The sequence below is a fragment of the Sceloporus occidentalis genome, unplaced genomic scaffold (genome assembly GCF_023333645.1).
Source record: "Sceloporus occidentalis isolate IW3139 unplaced genomic scaffold, rSceOcc1.0.p SCAF_4, whole genome shotgun sequence".
NCBI classification, from domain to species: Eukaryota; Metazoa; Chordata; class Lepidosauria; order Squamata; family Phrynosomatidae; genus Sceloporus; species Sceloporus occidentalis.
This window is the reverse complement of record NW_028316984.1, coordinates 201,516,971-201,531,860: the sequence shown is the minus strand read 5'-3', so window position 1 is coordinate 201,531,860 and position 14,890 is coordinate 201,516,971. Positions and strand designations below refer to the sequence as shown.

Here is a 14,890-nt window from a genome sequence, read left to right as displayed (position 1 = left end):
TAAAACCCACCTTGGTATGATTATATATTAAAGGCTTGCTTAAATAAAAATGTCTTGGCTTGTGATATTGGCTTGGCTTACTTCATGTGATATTTCTCACTGATGTTGCATGACAAGGAATACCAAACATATAGACTATGGAATACAGCAACAGAGCTGATTCCCTCAGTCCTCTGAATGGCTGACCCCAATGATTTATTGCAAACTGTACTCATAACCCACTGACTAAAGCATGCACAGGGAAAAGCCAGATTTTGGCCACTCTCTCCAGGCAGGGAACATCTCATATCATTTATCAGTAGCTGATAGGAGGTAAAAGATTTCTCCTTGCTTTGTTCACACCACTTTGGGGCTTTGGGTGCAAGAAGAGGATTTCCCAAGTAAGTAAACAGTTCATTGAATAAGTGAGCAGACCATATGAAAAATAGGCAATAAAAATATTGAATTCACACAGAGTGTAACAAACTTAAAAGGAAAGGAAACCTGTTACAGTACTACTTTCATTAGACATTTTTTTCTTAAATTGGTTACTCTAATTGCAAAAAGGGCAACTTTCTGTGTCCCCAGCTGATCAGAGTCTTACAGAAGAAAAGTATTTGTATCCTCAACTATCCAGTTTCCCATATGCCTAAAAAAAGGAGATAAATACTGTTCTCCTAGGCTACAACCACCACTGCAATATGTTAGTGGGCCAGATCTTCCACTTCAGTTGTATCACATAAACAGAGTCTATTTGATACTGGGATGCCCTGGAATTTTCTTTGTTGTATCATAGTGTCCATCTGCTTGAATTGCAGATCAATAAAGGCCATGCGTTGTTCACGTTTCGTTGGGAAAGACAAATACTTTTCTTCTTGAATGTTCCTTTCTTTTCTAAATCTTAATTGCTGCTGAATGGAGAGGATGCTAACACACACACACACACACACACACACACACACACCAGACATCTGCCCTTACCCTACTGTTAGGCTTTACAGAAACCTCTATTGGTCTCAACGGAGGCTTGGACTGAGCAAGGGTTGGAAGGATTAAGCACATTGGCATCACAGGGCAGAAAGTGTCATGAAGGACCCAACATGTCACTTTGGCCACTGAGCTGACACAATATCCTGTGTGATATTAACAGGTTGAACCTACCTGGAATTTACTTCTGCTTTCATCTGGGAGTGTACCAATAGCTGATGGTGTGAATAATTCATGCCTATGGGTTCTCTGCATAGGATAAATATGAGTGAATTTTAAAAAGTCATTATATAGTTATAGGAAAACTTCTTTTTCCCATGCAAAGTTATCCACATGTTTTTATTCAGCAATAATCATGGCCCATGTAAAGAACTGAGTCTGAGTCACATACAAAAAACACTTTGAACTAGAGGCAATATATCTCTGAATATCATTTGTTGGGGGTGCTTGGGGGGGGGGAGACAAGAGGGGCAGGCTACTGAGATCCAGCTCTGGTAGAGCAACTTGGAAGCATCTGATTGGCCACTGTGGGAGAAGGATGCTAAACCTCATAAGCCCTGAGTATGATTCAGCCTCCCAGATCATCCCATGCTTTTAATGTAATTATATAATGAAGTAGCTTCTATACCATGGAAGTGTATGCCAGAATTAATGTGTTTTGTTTGTAAGGCACTGTAAGACGGTTTGTAGTTTTTCCTGCAAGACTGCAGGCTCACAGTTTATCTTCTTAAGATATTGGAATGAAAATTGAAATGTTCATCACAGCAGCCCTGGATTTGATGATATATTTCTCTCTTATTTTAAAATTAAATCAACTGTTCATTTTGGTTCCCACTTAGTATCCATTGGAGTTTGGTTCTAGGAACCCCCCCCCCTCCCCATGGATACCAAAACCCGTGAATGTTCAAGTCCCATTAAATACAATGGATAGTAAAATGGTGACCCTTATATAAAATGGCAAAATCAAGGTTTGCTTTTTGGAATTTATATATATCTTTTGAACATTTTCAAGCCATGGATGCTTGAATCCATCAATTAAAAATGTGTGGATTCATATTTCATATTCCAATTGCAACTTTCATAGAATCATAGAATCGTAGAGTTGGAAGAGACCACTAGGGCCATCCAGTCCAACCCCCTGCCATGCAGGAAATCCAAATCAAAGCATCCCTGACAGATGGCCATCCAGCCTCTGTTTAAAGACCTCCAAGGAAGGAGACTCTATCACCTTCCGAGGAAGTGCATTCCACTGTCGAACAGCCCTTACTGTCAGGAAGTTCCTCCTAATGTTCAGGTGGAATCTCTTTTCCTGTAGCTTGCATCCATTGTTCCGGGTCCTGTTCTTTCCCAAGAATACAAATCTGCTCTTTATGACTGTTTCCCCTGCGAGTTATATAACTTCAGATCTTTATTCCAAATTCTGTATACATCTTTCTGAAATGATGGGACTTTTTAAAATTCTAGCTTTAAGTCAGACCTTGGAAAAATTACTGTTTTAGACTACAACTATGGGACACTGGCAATACTGTCTGAGAGTTGTAGTCTCTCAGAGAAACCTTTCCATAGCTTGGCTTTAAGCATTAAATGGACTAAATTGGCTTCGGGTTTTTTCTCACCTGCTGCACGATGATGTGTCGCTCACGAAACAATTCTGCTTTATCTCTGGCAGAGCCAAATAAATTGGGTGCAGGGTGGCTGGTCATCGATAGACTAAAAGAAATGGCACAGAGACTTGTGTAAACTTTAAAAAGAACAATCATGAAAACTGTGTCAATTATAGGAGGAAAAATGGAAAAAATTGTTGTTTGTTTTGTGTCAAGTCAACCCTGACTTACAGTGAACCTATCCTAGGGCTTTCTGGGCAAGATTTCTTCAGAGGTTTGCCATTGCCTTCCCCAAGAAGCTGAGAGAGTGTGACTTATCCAATGGGTTTCAATGGCTGATGGAGCTGGTCACCCAGAGTCCTAGTCCAATGCTTAAACCGCTACACAATGCTGACTCTAAAAAATAAAACTTGGGGGGAGGCAAGACTTTTTTAGAAGAAGTTTGCCATTGATTTTCTTCTGAGGCTGAGAGAGTGTAATTTGGCCAAGAGGGTTTCAATGGCTGGCAGGGCTGGACTCCCAGGGCCTTAGTCCAATGCTCAAATCACTAGACAATGCTGACTCTAAAAAGTAGTTTTCTTGCTGAGAGAGTGTGATTTGCCCAAAGTAACCCAGTGGCTGAGCAGAGATTTGAATCCTAGCCTCTGAGAATCCAGCACTCAACCCATTACACCATGCTGGCTCTCTCACTGGCACAATATATTCAGAGGTTTGCCGCCATTGCTTTCCCTTAAGGCTGAGAGAATGAGACTAGTCCAAGATCGCCTAGTGGGTTTCAAGGGCTGAGGAGGTGTTTTGAACCCTGGTCTCCCAGAGTCTTAGTGTGGCACTCAAACCACTGTACCATACTGGATCTTTTCATTATCAATTTCATTTTCATACAGCTTTCCATGTCGTAAGTCAAACTTGGGCCGAGGGTCTACAAAAGAGTGCTATAAAATGCAAAATAGTTTGGTTTCCAAACGCTTCAAAACTTACAGAGGGAGGACTTACGGTAGAAATTTCTTTCTCTCAGAATTGTAAACATATCGTGGGATATCAAAAGCTCCAATGATGTTGAAAACATGTTCCCTGTGAGAAAATCAAATGCAGAAAAAGGCACATTTGAAAGCTTTCCATGAAAAAAAAAAAAGACACTTCAAAAATAAATTGCTGTAGCGTTCTGCAATATCAACATCTCGTTTTTACATATGCAGTGAAATCATTTGACACTCTTTTCAACAAGGAGAGCATAGTTATGGTGATTTTCAGTTTCTACAGCTAGGTACAAAGAAAATCACTGTTTGTGGAATGACTGTAAGATTGCTTGTTAGATTGAGGACTAATTTACAGTCCCTTTGGTATGCCAAGTGGGCTGAAGTGAACTATTTGGTTTATACTGAAGTGCTCATCTTAGAGTCTAAATATCACAAACACAAATAACAAGAATTCCACAGTCAACCTCTTTGTAGTGAAGCAGTGATGAAGTGTCACTCAATTCACTTGTACAACTTGTTTTATCCTGCATCTTTTCTGCTCCAAGTCCTTCCCATAGTGCTCCACATGCATGTTTGAAAAAACACTATCTTTCCTAAGTGAAAGCAGGTTGCTGCACACATGAACAGAGTTCTGTTGAGGACATTTGCACACATAAGCTTCCTTTACGTGAGCAGATGTGCTATTTGAGCACTGTGGGGGGCTTGGCATTCCCTCCCTCCACAAAGCCCAAAGCACACACACACCGAATTTTTGAAGCTGCCCCATTTGACCATTCTGTGCTTCAGGGCAGACATGCAGATTCTAAGAAGCATCTAGCTACATCCCAAAAACCAAATGCAAAATGATGACATGAAGCCAATGATTGAAATCATCATTTTTCATTTGGCTTTAGGAACATTGCCAGGTGCTTCTCCAAGCTTGCCTGCTTGCCACAAAGCATGGAATGGCCATTGAAGTGTCTTCAGTCAAGGGGAAGATGCATGGTCAGCATAGCATATGCCCACATGCAAATTTTTACACTATACTTAGGGGATGTAGGACAGAGGGTGAAAGCCATCTGTTTAGTGCCCTGATCACACAACACCCTCTCTCCTGAAGACACACAATCCCTATGCTTGAAGAAACTATGAGTGCGGGCTATCAGGAATGTGACAGGGAAGGAACGTAAGAGACAATACATCCCTGGTCCCTCCAGTCACACAATGAAAAATATGTCAGTGGAAATCCCTCTTCATCTGATCAGGGCTTTCATTAACATGCATCTGAAGCCTACTATATACAGGGCAAACTAAAATCCCTTGGGTCCCATATTGAGGGCAGTCATAAAATAAAATAAAAATAAATTTTACTTTTGGATGACAGGGATAATGTCATTTGCACAAAAATTATGTAACAGGTAGTAATGTTGTTACTTTTTCAATGTTATCAATCAATGTTCACTCATTATTTCTAAAATTTACTTGTTACTTCTAAAATGTTGTTTGAATCTTATGGGGTGAATTTTTAATCATGTACAAGTCGTCCCTGCGTTCTCACGGACTTGAGAACTGTGGTCTTGAATATTCACGGGGGGCAACCTGTATTAATTTCAATTGGGTGTGCCCCTGTGGTGTGCACCTTGCGCATGCTCACAAGCACATTCAAGCCTATGGGCTTGAATATCAGCAAGTCTCCGTTTTTGCAAGGGGGGGGGAGAACGAATCCCCGCAAAAACAGAGGGCCAACTATATTTACTCTCACCTGTATTTTGTAAAATAGTAACTAAAACATACCATGTTAATAATGTATTAATAATACATTATCTTTAATTGAACAAGCAGTATCAAATGTATTACTTTGAAAATACTAAGCAGTAACATGAATACATTCCTTTAAAAATGTTTTAAGTTCCGGGGGGGGGGGGGGGAAGCAGATGCAAGATATAATTGGCTGTATTTCCATATGATAAACCAGGTACCTTGGCATATTAAATGACAATGTGAACTGCTTACATAGCAATACGGTAGGCCCTTGGTATCCACTGGGGGTTGGTTTCAGAACTCCCTTGGATTCTCAAATCTATGAATACTCATTATATACAATGGGGAAGTAAAATAGTGTCCCTTATACAAAATGGCAAAATCAAGATTGGCTTTTTGGATTCTTTTGAGGGGACACAGGAAATATTTTCAAGTTGTGGATGGCTGCATCTGTGAATGCAGAATCTGAGGATACGAAGGGCTGACTGTACATGCAACTCACTCATTACCATTTCATACTCGTCTTTGCACAAACAGATGAACACCCCAGGTAGTCATGTTTGAACCCTGAATTATCATTCAGTGATTGTTTCCAATCAAGCCAGGATCACAGACCAGCTTTAAATCAGATGTTATTGTTGGGTTACAAAGCCTGCAATAAACCATAATCAAAAATTTGGACTTTCACAATATTCTTCCCTTTCTAGATTATTTAGCTGTTCATGCAAAAGAAGTAATGAAAGGGGCTATGTTCAGAATTTGTTCACATTGTGATTTAATAAGCCCATATTCCCTCCTTAATAATGGTGCATTTAGTCATGCAAACTTGCTAATAAAGACTGTTTCTGAAACTTCTCTTCCAAATAGTATTAGCAAATACTCTGGGATATGCCATACAGCCATTGTCTGCACAAGATTACAATCCCCCTGAGACTTCTACCTTCTAACGGAAGAATTAATGTTAATGAGATTTAAATCTGAAAGCTCAAATGAACCAAGGTAAAAGGAAGCAAACAAGACAATGAACTGAATTAGATTGCATCAAAAGCTCCTGCTGATTTGCTCATTTCAGTAAATGAATTTGTGCAAACAAACGTACATGGTTTCATCTACAGACTGGCTGCATTCCAGGACTGCCGCTTCCACCATGGACTTTTCAATCATGTTACATGACACTAAAAAGAACATTGTGAAAATTAAATGGTACCCATTGCAATTACTGGAAACACAAAGCTCATTTACAAAGCTTATTATATCACTTCAAAATAAAATACTAACACATTAGAATCTTTTCAGTTGCTGCAGTTGCTTGTGATTTACCAGAACTACTCTGATGAGTACAAGGAGACAAACATGTTGTAAGTGAAGCTGGACTGACAAACAAGGGCAAGGGGTGTCAAGTTGCATTCAATCATGCCTGCTATTTGACAGTACAATTAATCAGTCATATTGTGTGTTGCATGTCTGTTTAACTCTTTTCTTCCCTGTGTTACAGGATGAAATCACAGCCAGTGTAGTTCCACCTTTCAGCTGTTCCCAGACTGACTGAGATTTGGGGGGCATGTGATAATGGGGCGTCTCCCATTATCTGGGCAGTTCACAAACTCTTCCCTGCAAGTAGCATAGGGTTAATGAGGTGATGAGGCTAAGTTACATTTTAATGAGGCTCAGCATTACAGAGATTGCAGAGCCATAATGCTTCATATTAAAAAAGCCCTCCCTCGACCCCCTGGTACATAATAATTATCGGCCAGTCTCGCTGCTGCCATTTCTGGGGAAGGTGATCGAGAGGGCGGTTGCAATCCAGCTTCAGGCGGTCTTGGATGAAACGGATTATCTGGACCCATTTCAAACTGGCTTTCGGGCGGGTTACGGGGTTGAGACGGCCATGGTCGCCTTGGTCGATGACCTCCGTCTGGGCAGACAGGGGAAGCGTGTCCCTGTTGGTGCTCTTGGACATCTCAGCGGCTTTCGATACCATAGACCATGGTATCCTTCTGGGGCGCCTGGCAGAGGTGGGAATCGGGGGCACTGCGCTTCAGTGGTTCCGGTCCTACCTCTCCGGGAGATCCCAGATGGTGCAGCTGGGAGACGTGTGCTCCGATGAGAGGGCCCTTAAAACTGGGGTCCCTCAAGGAGCCATTCTGTCTCCCATGCTATTTAACATTTACATGAAACCGCTGGGAGAGATCATCCGGAGACATGGGGCGCGGGGTTATCAGTATGCTGATGACACCCAAATAATTTTCTCTATGTCTCCGACTGATGCAGTGACCGAGGATGGCGTCTCTCCTCTCGTGGCCTGTCTGGAGTCAGTAATGGGCTGGATGAGAGAAAACCGACTCAAGCTGAATCCAGAGAAAACGGAGGTACTTGTGATAGGTTCCCCTGGTCCAGGAATGGCGGTGGTTCCACCTGTCCTGAACGGGGTCACGCTCCCTGTGAAGGACTCCGTGCGCAGTCTGGGGGTGCTTCTTGACTCGTCCCTTCACCTGACTGCTCAGGTGAATGCGACGGTCAGGAGCACCTGTCATCAGCTTCGGCTTATTCGCCAGCTGCGTCCATACCTGGCCCAGAGGGACCTTGAAACTGTGGTACACGCTCTGGTAACCTCGAGACTGGATTTCTGCAATGCACTCTACATGGGGCAACCCTTATACCAAACCCGGAAGCTACAAATGGTACAAAACATGGCAGCCAGGCTGGTCACTGGTACTTCCAGGGCCAGCCACATTACACCGGTGTTAAAAGATCTACATTGGCTGCCGACTCGCTTCCGGGCGCAATATAAGGTGTTTGTGATGACCTATAAAGCCCTAAATGGCTTGGGCCCAGGATACCTGAAGGACCGCCTCTCCCCATACATTCCGTCCCGCACCCTCAGAACATCTGGGCAGCAACTACTTAGAGTTCCCGGGGCTAGGCTTGTCTCCACTACCAGGAAGACATTTTCCATCGCCGCCCCGGCCCTTTGGAACACGCTGCCCATAGAGCTCCGCTCGGCCACCTCCCTGGCCCAATTTAAAAGGGATTTGAAGACCTTCCTTTTTGGTAATGCATTCCCCGATTAAGATGTCCTATGGACCTCCTTCCTCTTCACTGGCAAGGGGACTGGCTAACTCGGGGCTTTTCTGTTTTTATTGTAATGATATTGATGTTTTTAATCTATTGTTTTTAAAGTGTTGTAAACCACCCTGATCTGTGGAAGGGCGGTATATAAATAAAAATTTTATTTATTTATTATTTATTCATATTGAATATTTATACAGGCATACCTCTGTTAGGAACGTAGATGTGTTCCTGGGTATTAATTCTTTAACACAAAATCCAGCATCGTAGGCAGAAATAGCATGAGAAGAATAGAGATAGTTCCCAATACCACAAAAAAGAAGAAAAGGTCAACAGGCTCTATCAAACTTTTAGTTTAAAACAATATGCACCTGTGAAATGAAATAACTGTGTCAGGGAAGCCTTGCTTAAGTAAACACAAATATGTTGAACTTTTAGAGACTTGAAAGCTGCTTCAATAAACATTCAGGGATAATTCCCCCCTCCCCCTTTCACCACTTTCCACTTTTCTTATTATTTCTATTTTGGTGGCCAAACTTCTAAATCTATGCTTTTCTAACACATTGGGGTAGCTGTTGGCCTCTTATCTCTCTCCTTTTGCTGTCTGTGCATGCTCAGAAAGGGATTCTGGAGACAGCTGCTGGTGTGCCTCTCCTGCTGTAGCAAGGCCCAGACAGCTTATTTACCCCATATGCTCTGTTGCAACCCAGCACCTAAAGTCTGTGTTTCTCCAGTCCTCTTTCACCATCCTCTCAGTGTCAATGCTGCTACAAATCTTCCAGCTAGATAGAGGATGAGGAGGGAAAGGGAAGGTGCAAAAAGGACCTTCACTTTCCGAGCCATAGTTAACTGAGAAAACCCTTAATACAGATCGTGAAAAGAGCAGGGTGAAGGGAGGGTGTCTGCTGTATGTTACAGATGCTCCCCTCCCCAATGCAAAGAAGAAAACACAGAGTATAGAAGGAGCAAAATTACCCTGAAATCACCTGCAGCAAGTCAAGAATCAGCAAAAAATCCCATGCGCCAAATTGCCTATGCAGGACTGCTGTAAAGAGACCCATGATGTCTACCCAATGGCGAGTTTCCACATGAGAGTGTATACAGACCTGAAGAAATAGGCACTGCTAATTGGTAGTTACAGGCTGAAACACTGTTCTTAGCTCCCCCCCCCCCGAACTGCACAAGTCCCTTGTATGGCATACCTGTGGCATGCATATGAAACATATGGTACACCAGTGCTGCTCGTACCAGTTTTAATACTGAGGTCAGGTCCCAACTGTACCCTCACCCTGGCACCAAGTTACCAATGAGCTATTGGGCTTGCACACACAGGTTTACATCTTAAAAACACCATGACTGCAGATCATGATTCCTTTTGAAGAATATCAGCATGCAGTCTTAATTCATTTCCCACATGAATTAATGTTAGTCAGCCAAAGCACACACTCTGGTCTCCTTTTATCTCCTGATTAGGTTATTCTGTGAATTTCAGTAAGGTACAGAACCTGTCCATTAGATTAGAATGCAGTTGTTCATACCTGCACTATGCTGAGTTCTGAACAACTCATGAAGGTGAGAGTGGTCCACCCACAGAGCTCACTGAACAAGAACAGTAGAGTAGAAAGTGAAGTTAAAAGAGAGTTAGTGATAATAAACTGTTTAGGATCTTTTCTTTAGGTAGCAGATTGTGTAAAGATCATTCCTTTACCCATTATTTAAAATTAAAGCACATGTATCTGATTCTATCATATATAATGTCCCCATGACTACCAGGCATATTTTACAAAGAAGCAGAACAAGAGTACTGAACTTACTGTAAATAAACACTAGAAAGCACTAGATCCGTTATGGCGAACGCGTTGCACGCGTGCCACAGGTGGCACGCGGCGCGATTTCACCAGGCACAGGGCGAGGGAGAAGGTGGAATGGGCGCGTGCCCCTTCCGCCTCCTCCCTACCATTTTCGGGCCTCCCGCTGTCTCTCTGAGACAGCGGGAAGCCAGAAAATGGCGCCTGGGAGGAGGAGACTGAGGCGCATGCACGTCTGTCTGCTGCTCCCAGCCCTCTTCCCTCCTGGCTTCCCTTCGCTCCGCTCGAAAGGGCTCCATGGAGCCGTTTCGCGCGGAGCGAAGGCCGAGGTGAAGGGGGCTGGGACGCATGCCCAGCCTCCTCCTCCTCCTGGCTTCCCTTCGCTCACCGCAAAAGGGCTCCACAGAGCCCTTTCTTGGCGAGCGAAGGCCGAGGAGGAGGGGGCTGGGACGCTGGAGGACAGCGCGCCGTCCTCCACGGCCCTTTTGCCGGCCTGTGACGGCCCCAGAAGGGACCCTCAGGGGCCAGAAAACGCCGGGGGAGGAGCCAGAGGCTCCCTCCCTCTGAAAAGGGGATGGAAGCCCCGCCCCCTGGAGGGCAGAAGCCCCGCCCCAGCCCCCATCCTGGGGGTAGAAGCCCCGCCCCTGGCAAACGAACTGAAAAAGGTTCGCCATCACTGCACTAGATATTCCAGGTATTTCTAAACCAAATGTTCTAATCAAACCACATTAGCGATCCACTTTCCAAGAAGACATAGCCGTCTCCTGGATTGGCACTCAGAAGGAAGACCCTCTCCAGTATATTTTGCATTGTTACTTATTTTGAAAGTAATGCAATCCAAAAATAACCCATCTTGTCATCACAAATAGCACAGAAGCCCCACAGACTTATAGGGATCCCCATCTTTCCTCCTTAAACAATCTTAGAAAATGGAAAATTCTACTCACAAGGTTGTTTTTCAACAGCATCAATTATATTTTCTATCGTAGCTTCAAGGTCCGCTTCATTAGCTGCTTGAAGAGCTTCGGTGAGATACTTAGTAGCTTCACTGATTAAAGAAAAAGAAAAACAATTAGCCAAGATTAGCGAAGTAAAAAGCTGTCAGTCTACTTATCATTGTCTTTTCCAGAATTCCACCAAACTCTTGTTCCATCCTAGCAGTGGTTACAAACCATTTTTTTCCTATGTAGAATTTGGTATATATTTTAGTGAATTCTTTATGTTTTTTTAAATACAGCTTTTCCATTAAAATGTGTTTCTATCGATTTTCAAATGCATGCTTATTCAATCTTGCACATTTTTGAAATGTACATGTGGCTTTATAATACATCGTAAGCATAAGAAATGTATAAATTTCCAAGACAAATACAGTCGCAACTCCGTTTTCGTGGAGATCCGTTCCAGACCCCCCATGTGTGAAAATAGAAACTTGCTGATACTCAAGCCTCATTGGCTTGGATGGGGGCGGGCCCCATTTTGTCCCCCTCCATTTGCCGCCCGCAAATGAATGAGGAACGCTAATTTCAAGGGGCAACTGTATACTCCACGATGCCTGAGAAGTTGGGAAATAGATGTAGCATCATCTGGTACTGAAATGCCTTTCGCATCCAGCACAGCAAACATGGTCAAAAACTTCTTATGCCTTCCTATGACAGTGGCACATGTCATTCCCATCAGAAATGACAGCATCCTGACAGATGGGACTAGAACATGGGTAGGCAACTGGGGAGGGGTGGGGGCCATTTTCTCCATTCACCTCCACTAGCAGGACACACCGTCACGTTTCAAAGTGCCAAAAGGGATGTCACATCACTTCCGTTTGCCATTCGGGCCATTGTTTTTGTTGCTTTGGCAGCAATGTGGTGTGGAGCTCAAAGGCAAGTAAACCAGGGCATTTGTGGCCAGTTTAGGGTGGATTTGGCCAGTTTTAACATTTAAAAAATACCCCCTCCCCCCCAAATTGGTGCAAATAATTATTTGAATTGGGCTCTGAGGATCTTCAGGAGCCATTCTTTGGGATCCCAAGGACTCAGAAATCACACTTTGCAGCTGACACTTTCAGTCTGGACCTGACCGCTCCATTGTTCGTTCCCAGCATCTTTGATAGAATACTCCAAGATTTTTGATTTTATAGAGATTTTCTATTAAAGTACTGCATTATGCATCTTTGAAACCAGGCTTCTCACAAAGCTGCCAGGATCTAGTTAAGTATCCTCAAAAATTGTGAGGGACGGAGAATACTTTTAGCTAGCACAGGAAACTGTCATGAATTAAACCAGCAATTCTTAAGATTTCCAGCAGATTTTACAGCTGATCAGACCAGAGAGCTTCTTGCAAAGAGTTGTTTTGTGTAGTATGATCAAGCGTCCTCCTTTTCCAGGACACAACTTACATTGCAACCTTCTGTCCAGGAGGAATAGCATTCATAGACTCTATAGAAACTAACTGAAAGCATGAGCATTCCTAGACTCTGTAGTCTACTTCCTCAGAGGCATTTAGCCTAAACTTACACTAAATGCATCTGAGGAAGTAGATTGATGTCTACAAAAGCTCATGCTACCAACTTCTTTCTTTCAGTCTCAAAGGGGCTACAAGATCTCTGTATATACTGATTCTACACACTAACACAGCTATATCTTTCAATTATATGAGTGTTGTTAGCTTTGATTTGATAAATGTCCTACTTTTTTCCTGAACCGCTTACACTTTGTGGTGCCTTGTCCTCCTTTGAGGTTATGACTTCTGCTCACCCTGAACAAGGCACCACAAAATGTAGGACATCCAAGAAAAATGCAGGACATGACCAAAGAAAAAGCTTTACACACTCCTATCAATCAATAGAAATGTGTGCTTCTCAGTAATGCTCAAAATGGAGGACATAATGGAATCCCTCTTGGACAGAAGCCTGGAATGTAGGACCGGTCTGGGAAAAGGAGGACACGTCTGGTCACTCCGGTTGTGTGACAAGCAACCCCTGCTTACACAACCCTTAAAGCAGTGGAATCCAAACTCTGGTCATCTCCCAGAAGCCCCATCCAGCTTGACCTGCAGCCAGGAATTCTGGGAGCTGAAGTCCAAAACATCTGGAGGAGGGCCTTAAAGCACTGGTTCCCAAACTTTGGCCCTCCAGATGTTTTTGGACTTCAACCCCCAGAATCCCTTCCTGTAGGCCAAGCTGGTGGGGGCTTCTGGGAGCTGGCGTCCAAAACATCTGGAGGACCAAAATTTGAGAAGCATTGCCTTAAAGCAGTGGTCCCCAAACTGTGTCCTTTAAGAGCCCTTTTGGACTTCATCTCCCAGAAGCCTCAGCCATGTTAGCCAATAGCCTGGGATTCTGGGAGCTAAGTCCAAAATCCCCAGATTTCAGTCTGGAGCCTTCCTTGATTTCTGAAGAGGATTAGTGTAGTAGTAGTAGTAGTAGTAGTAGTATGTGTGGCTGTCTGAAGGAAGGCAGGCAGGCCTCCTACTCACGCGCGGAGCAGCAAGCCGTGCATCTTGAAGGCAGAGGCCACTTTGCGCCTCAGCTTCTCCTCAGCCCCGGCGAAGGCGGACGCCATTTTGAACGCTTCCCGCCGCCACTAAAGAGGCCTCCCTCCCTCCCTCCCTCCTCCCCGCCTCCAGAGGGTCTGGCCAGGCCCGCCTTCCCTCCCTTTCTCGCCTCCTCCTCACTGAGAGGGAAAAGGGGATGGAATGGCAGGCCTGGCCTCGCCTAGTCCCCCCGAGAAGGAGGCGCCTTTTTCTGAGGGAGCCTCAGGCACAGCCTCGGTCTCCTACTTGCAAAAGTTTATTCAGAACGAAGTCATCCTAAGGCTCTTCCCCCAGGTTTAAGGCTCCTCCACACACACCATTTCAGATAGATATACACACTCAAACACAGACTGCATTATTTCTACAGGGCACCCTATATTTTATATACTATATTATGTAGTATATATATATGTGTGTGTACTGTATATGTCGGTTTCAGGTTATTCCCTGGGGCTTAAAGCTCTTCCAGACTACATCATTTTATAATACACACACGCACACAACATTATTTCTACAGTGTAGAAATAATGTGTAGAAATGCACCCTATAGTATATATATACCATATAGTATATATATAGACAGTATATGTGTGTACATATATAAATGTGCACACATATATATATATGTATGTATGTGTCGAGTCGACACACATATATATGTCATCTTCAGGGTATTCCCTGGGTCTTAATGCTCTTCCACACTACATCATTTATATATATATATATATATACACACACACTGCATTATTTTGCAGTGCAGATGCACCCTATAGTATGTGTATGAGTATATATATGTGTGTGTGTAGGTTACTCAACTTCATAGTATAGAGGCTCTACCACACCACCATTTTAATGCCATTTTAGATGTCTGCGTGTGTACACTCTTCCCTCCACGTTTGCAGCTTTGATTTTTGCAGGTTTAATTATTCACAGATTTTATTAATATGTTCTCTCTAGGAATCTCTAGGTCCTCCAGCGCAACTCTAGAGTCAGCTTTAACCAAAAGTCTCACTGAAGGGCCTAGAGATTCCTAGAGAGAACACTCCAAGGGGCATTTGCAGCCTTTCCAGAGCAGTTCTATGGCCAATATTTGGCAGGTGTTGACCACAGAGTTGCACTGGAGGACCTAGAGATTCCTAGAGAGGTGTTCTCTCAGAGGCCCATAGCATTGAGCCATGGTCCCAAACTGGATTATTTC

The 14,890-nt window shown here is 43.5% G+C and overlaps 1 protein-coding gene across 3 annotated transcripts in view; it reads right to left on the bottom strand.

Moving 5' to 3' along the window:
• LOC149315314 (DNA polymerase epsilon subunit 2) overlaps positions 1 to 13,747 on the bottom strand; it is a 30,488-nt gene extending 16,741 nt beyond the window's left edge. The window contains exons 1-6 of one of the 3 annotated variants that reach the window (XM_089522951.1): positions 13,636 to 13,747; positions 11,112 to 11,212; positions 6,387 to 6,462; positions 3,564 to 3,641; positions 2,583 to 2,676; positions 1,141 to 1,215 (exon numbers count right to left, since the gene is read on the bottom strand). In XM_089522951.1, coding sequence (XP_089379077.1) covers positions 1,141 to 1,215; positions 2,583 to 2,676; positions 3,564 to 3,641; positions 6,387 to 6,462; positions 11,112 to 11,212; positions 13,636 to 13,721 — 510 coding nt within the window. In that variant the 5' untranslated portion in view covers positions 13,722 to 13,747. Of the gene's footprint in view, positions 1 to 1,140; positions 1,216 to 2,582; positions 2,677 to 3,563; positions 3,642 to 6,386; positions 6,463 to 10,170; positions 10,207 to 11,111; positions 11,213 to 11,920; positions 12,014 to 13,635 lie in introns of those variants that run through there. The other 2 variants (XM_089522953.1, XM_089522952.1) reach the window with 2 other exon arrangements.
• Between the last annotated feature and the right edge of the window lie 1,143 nt (positions 13,748 to 14,890).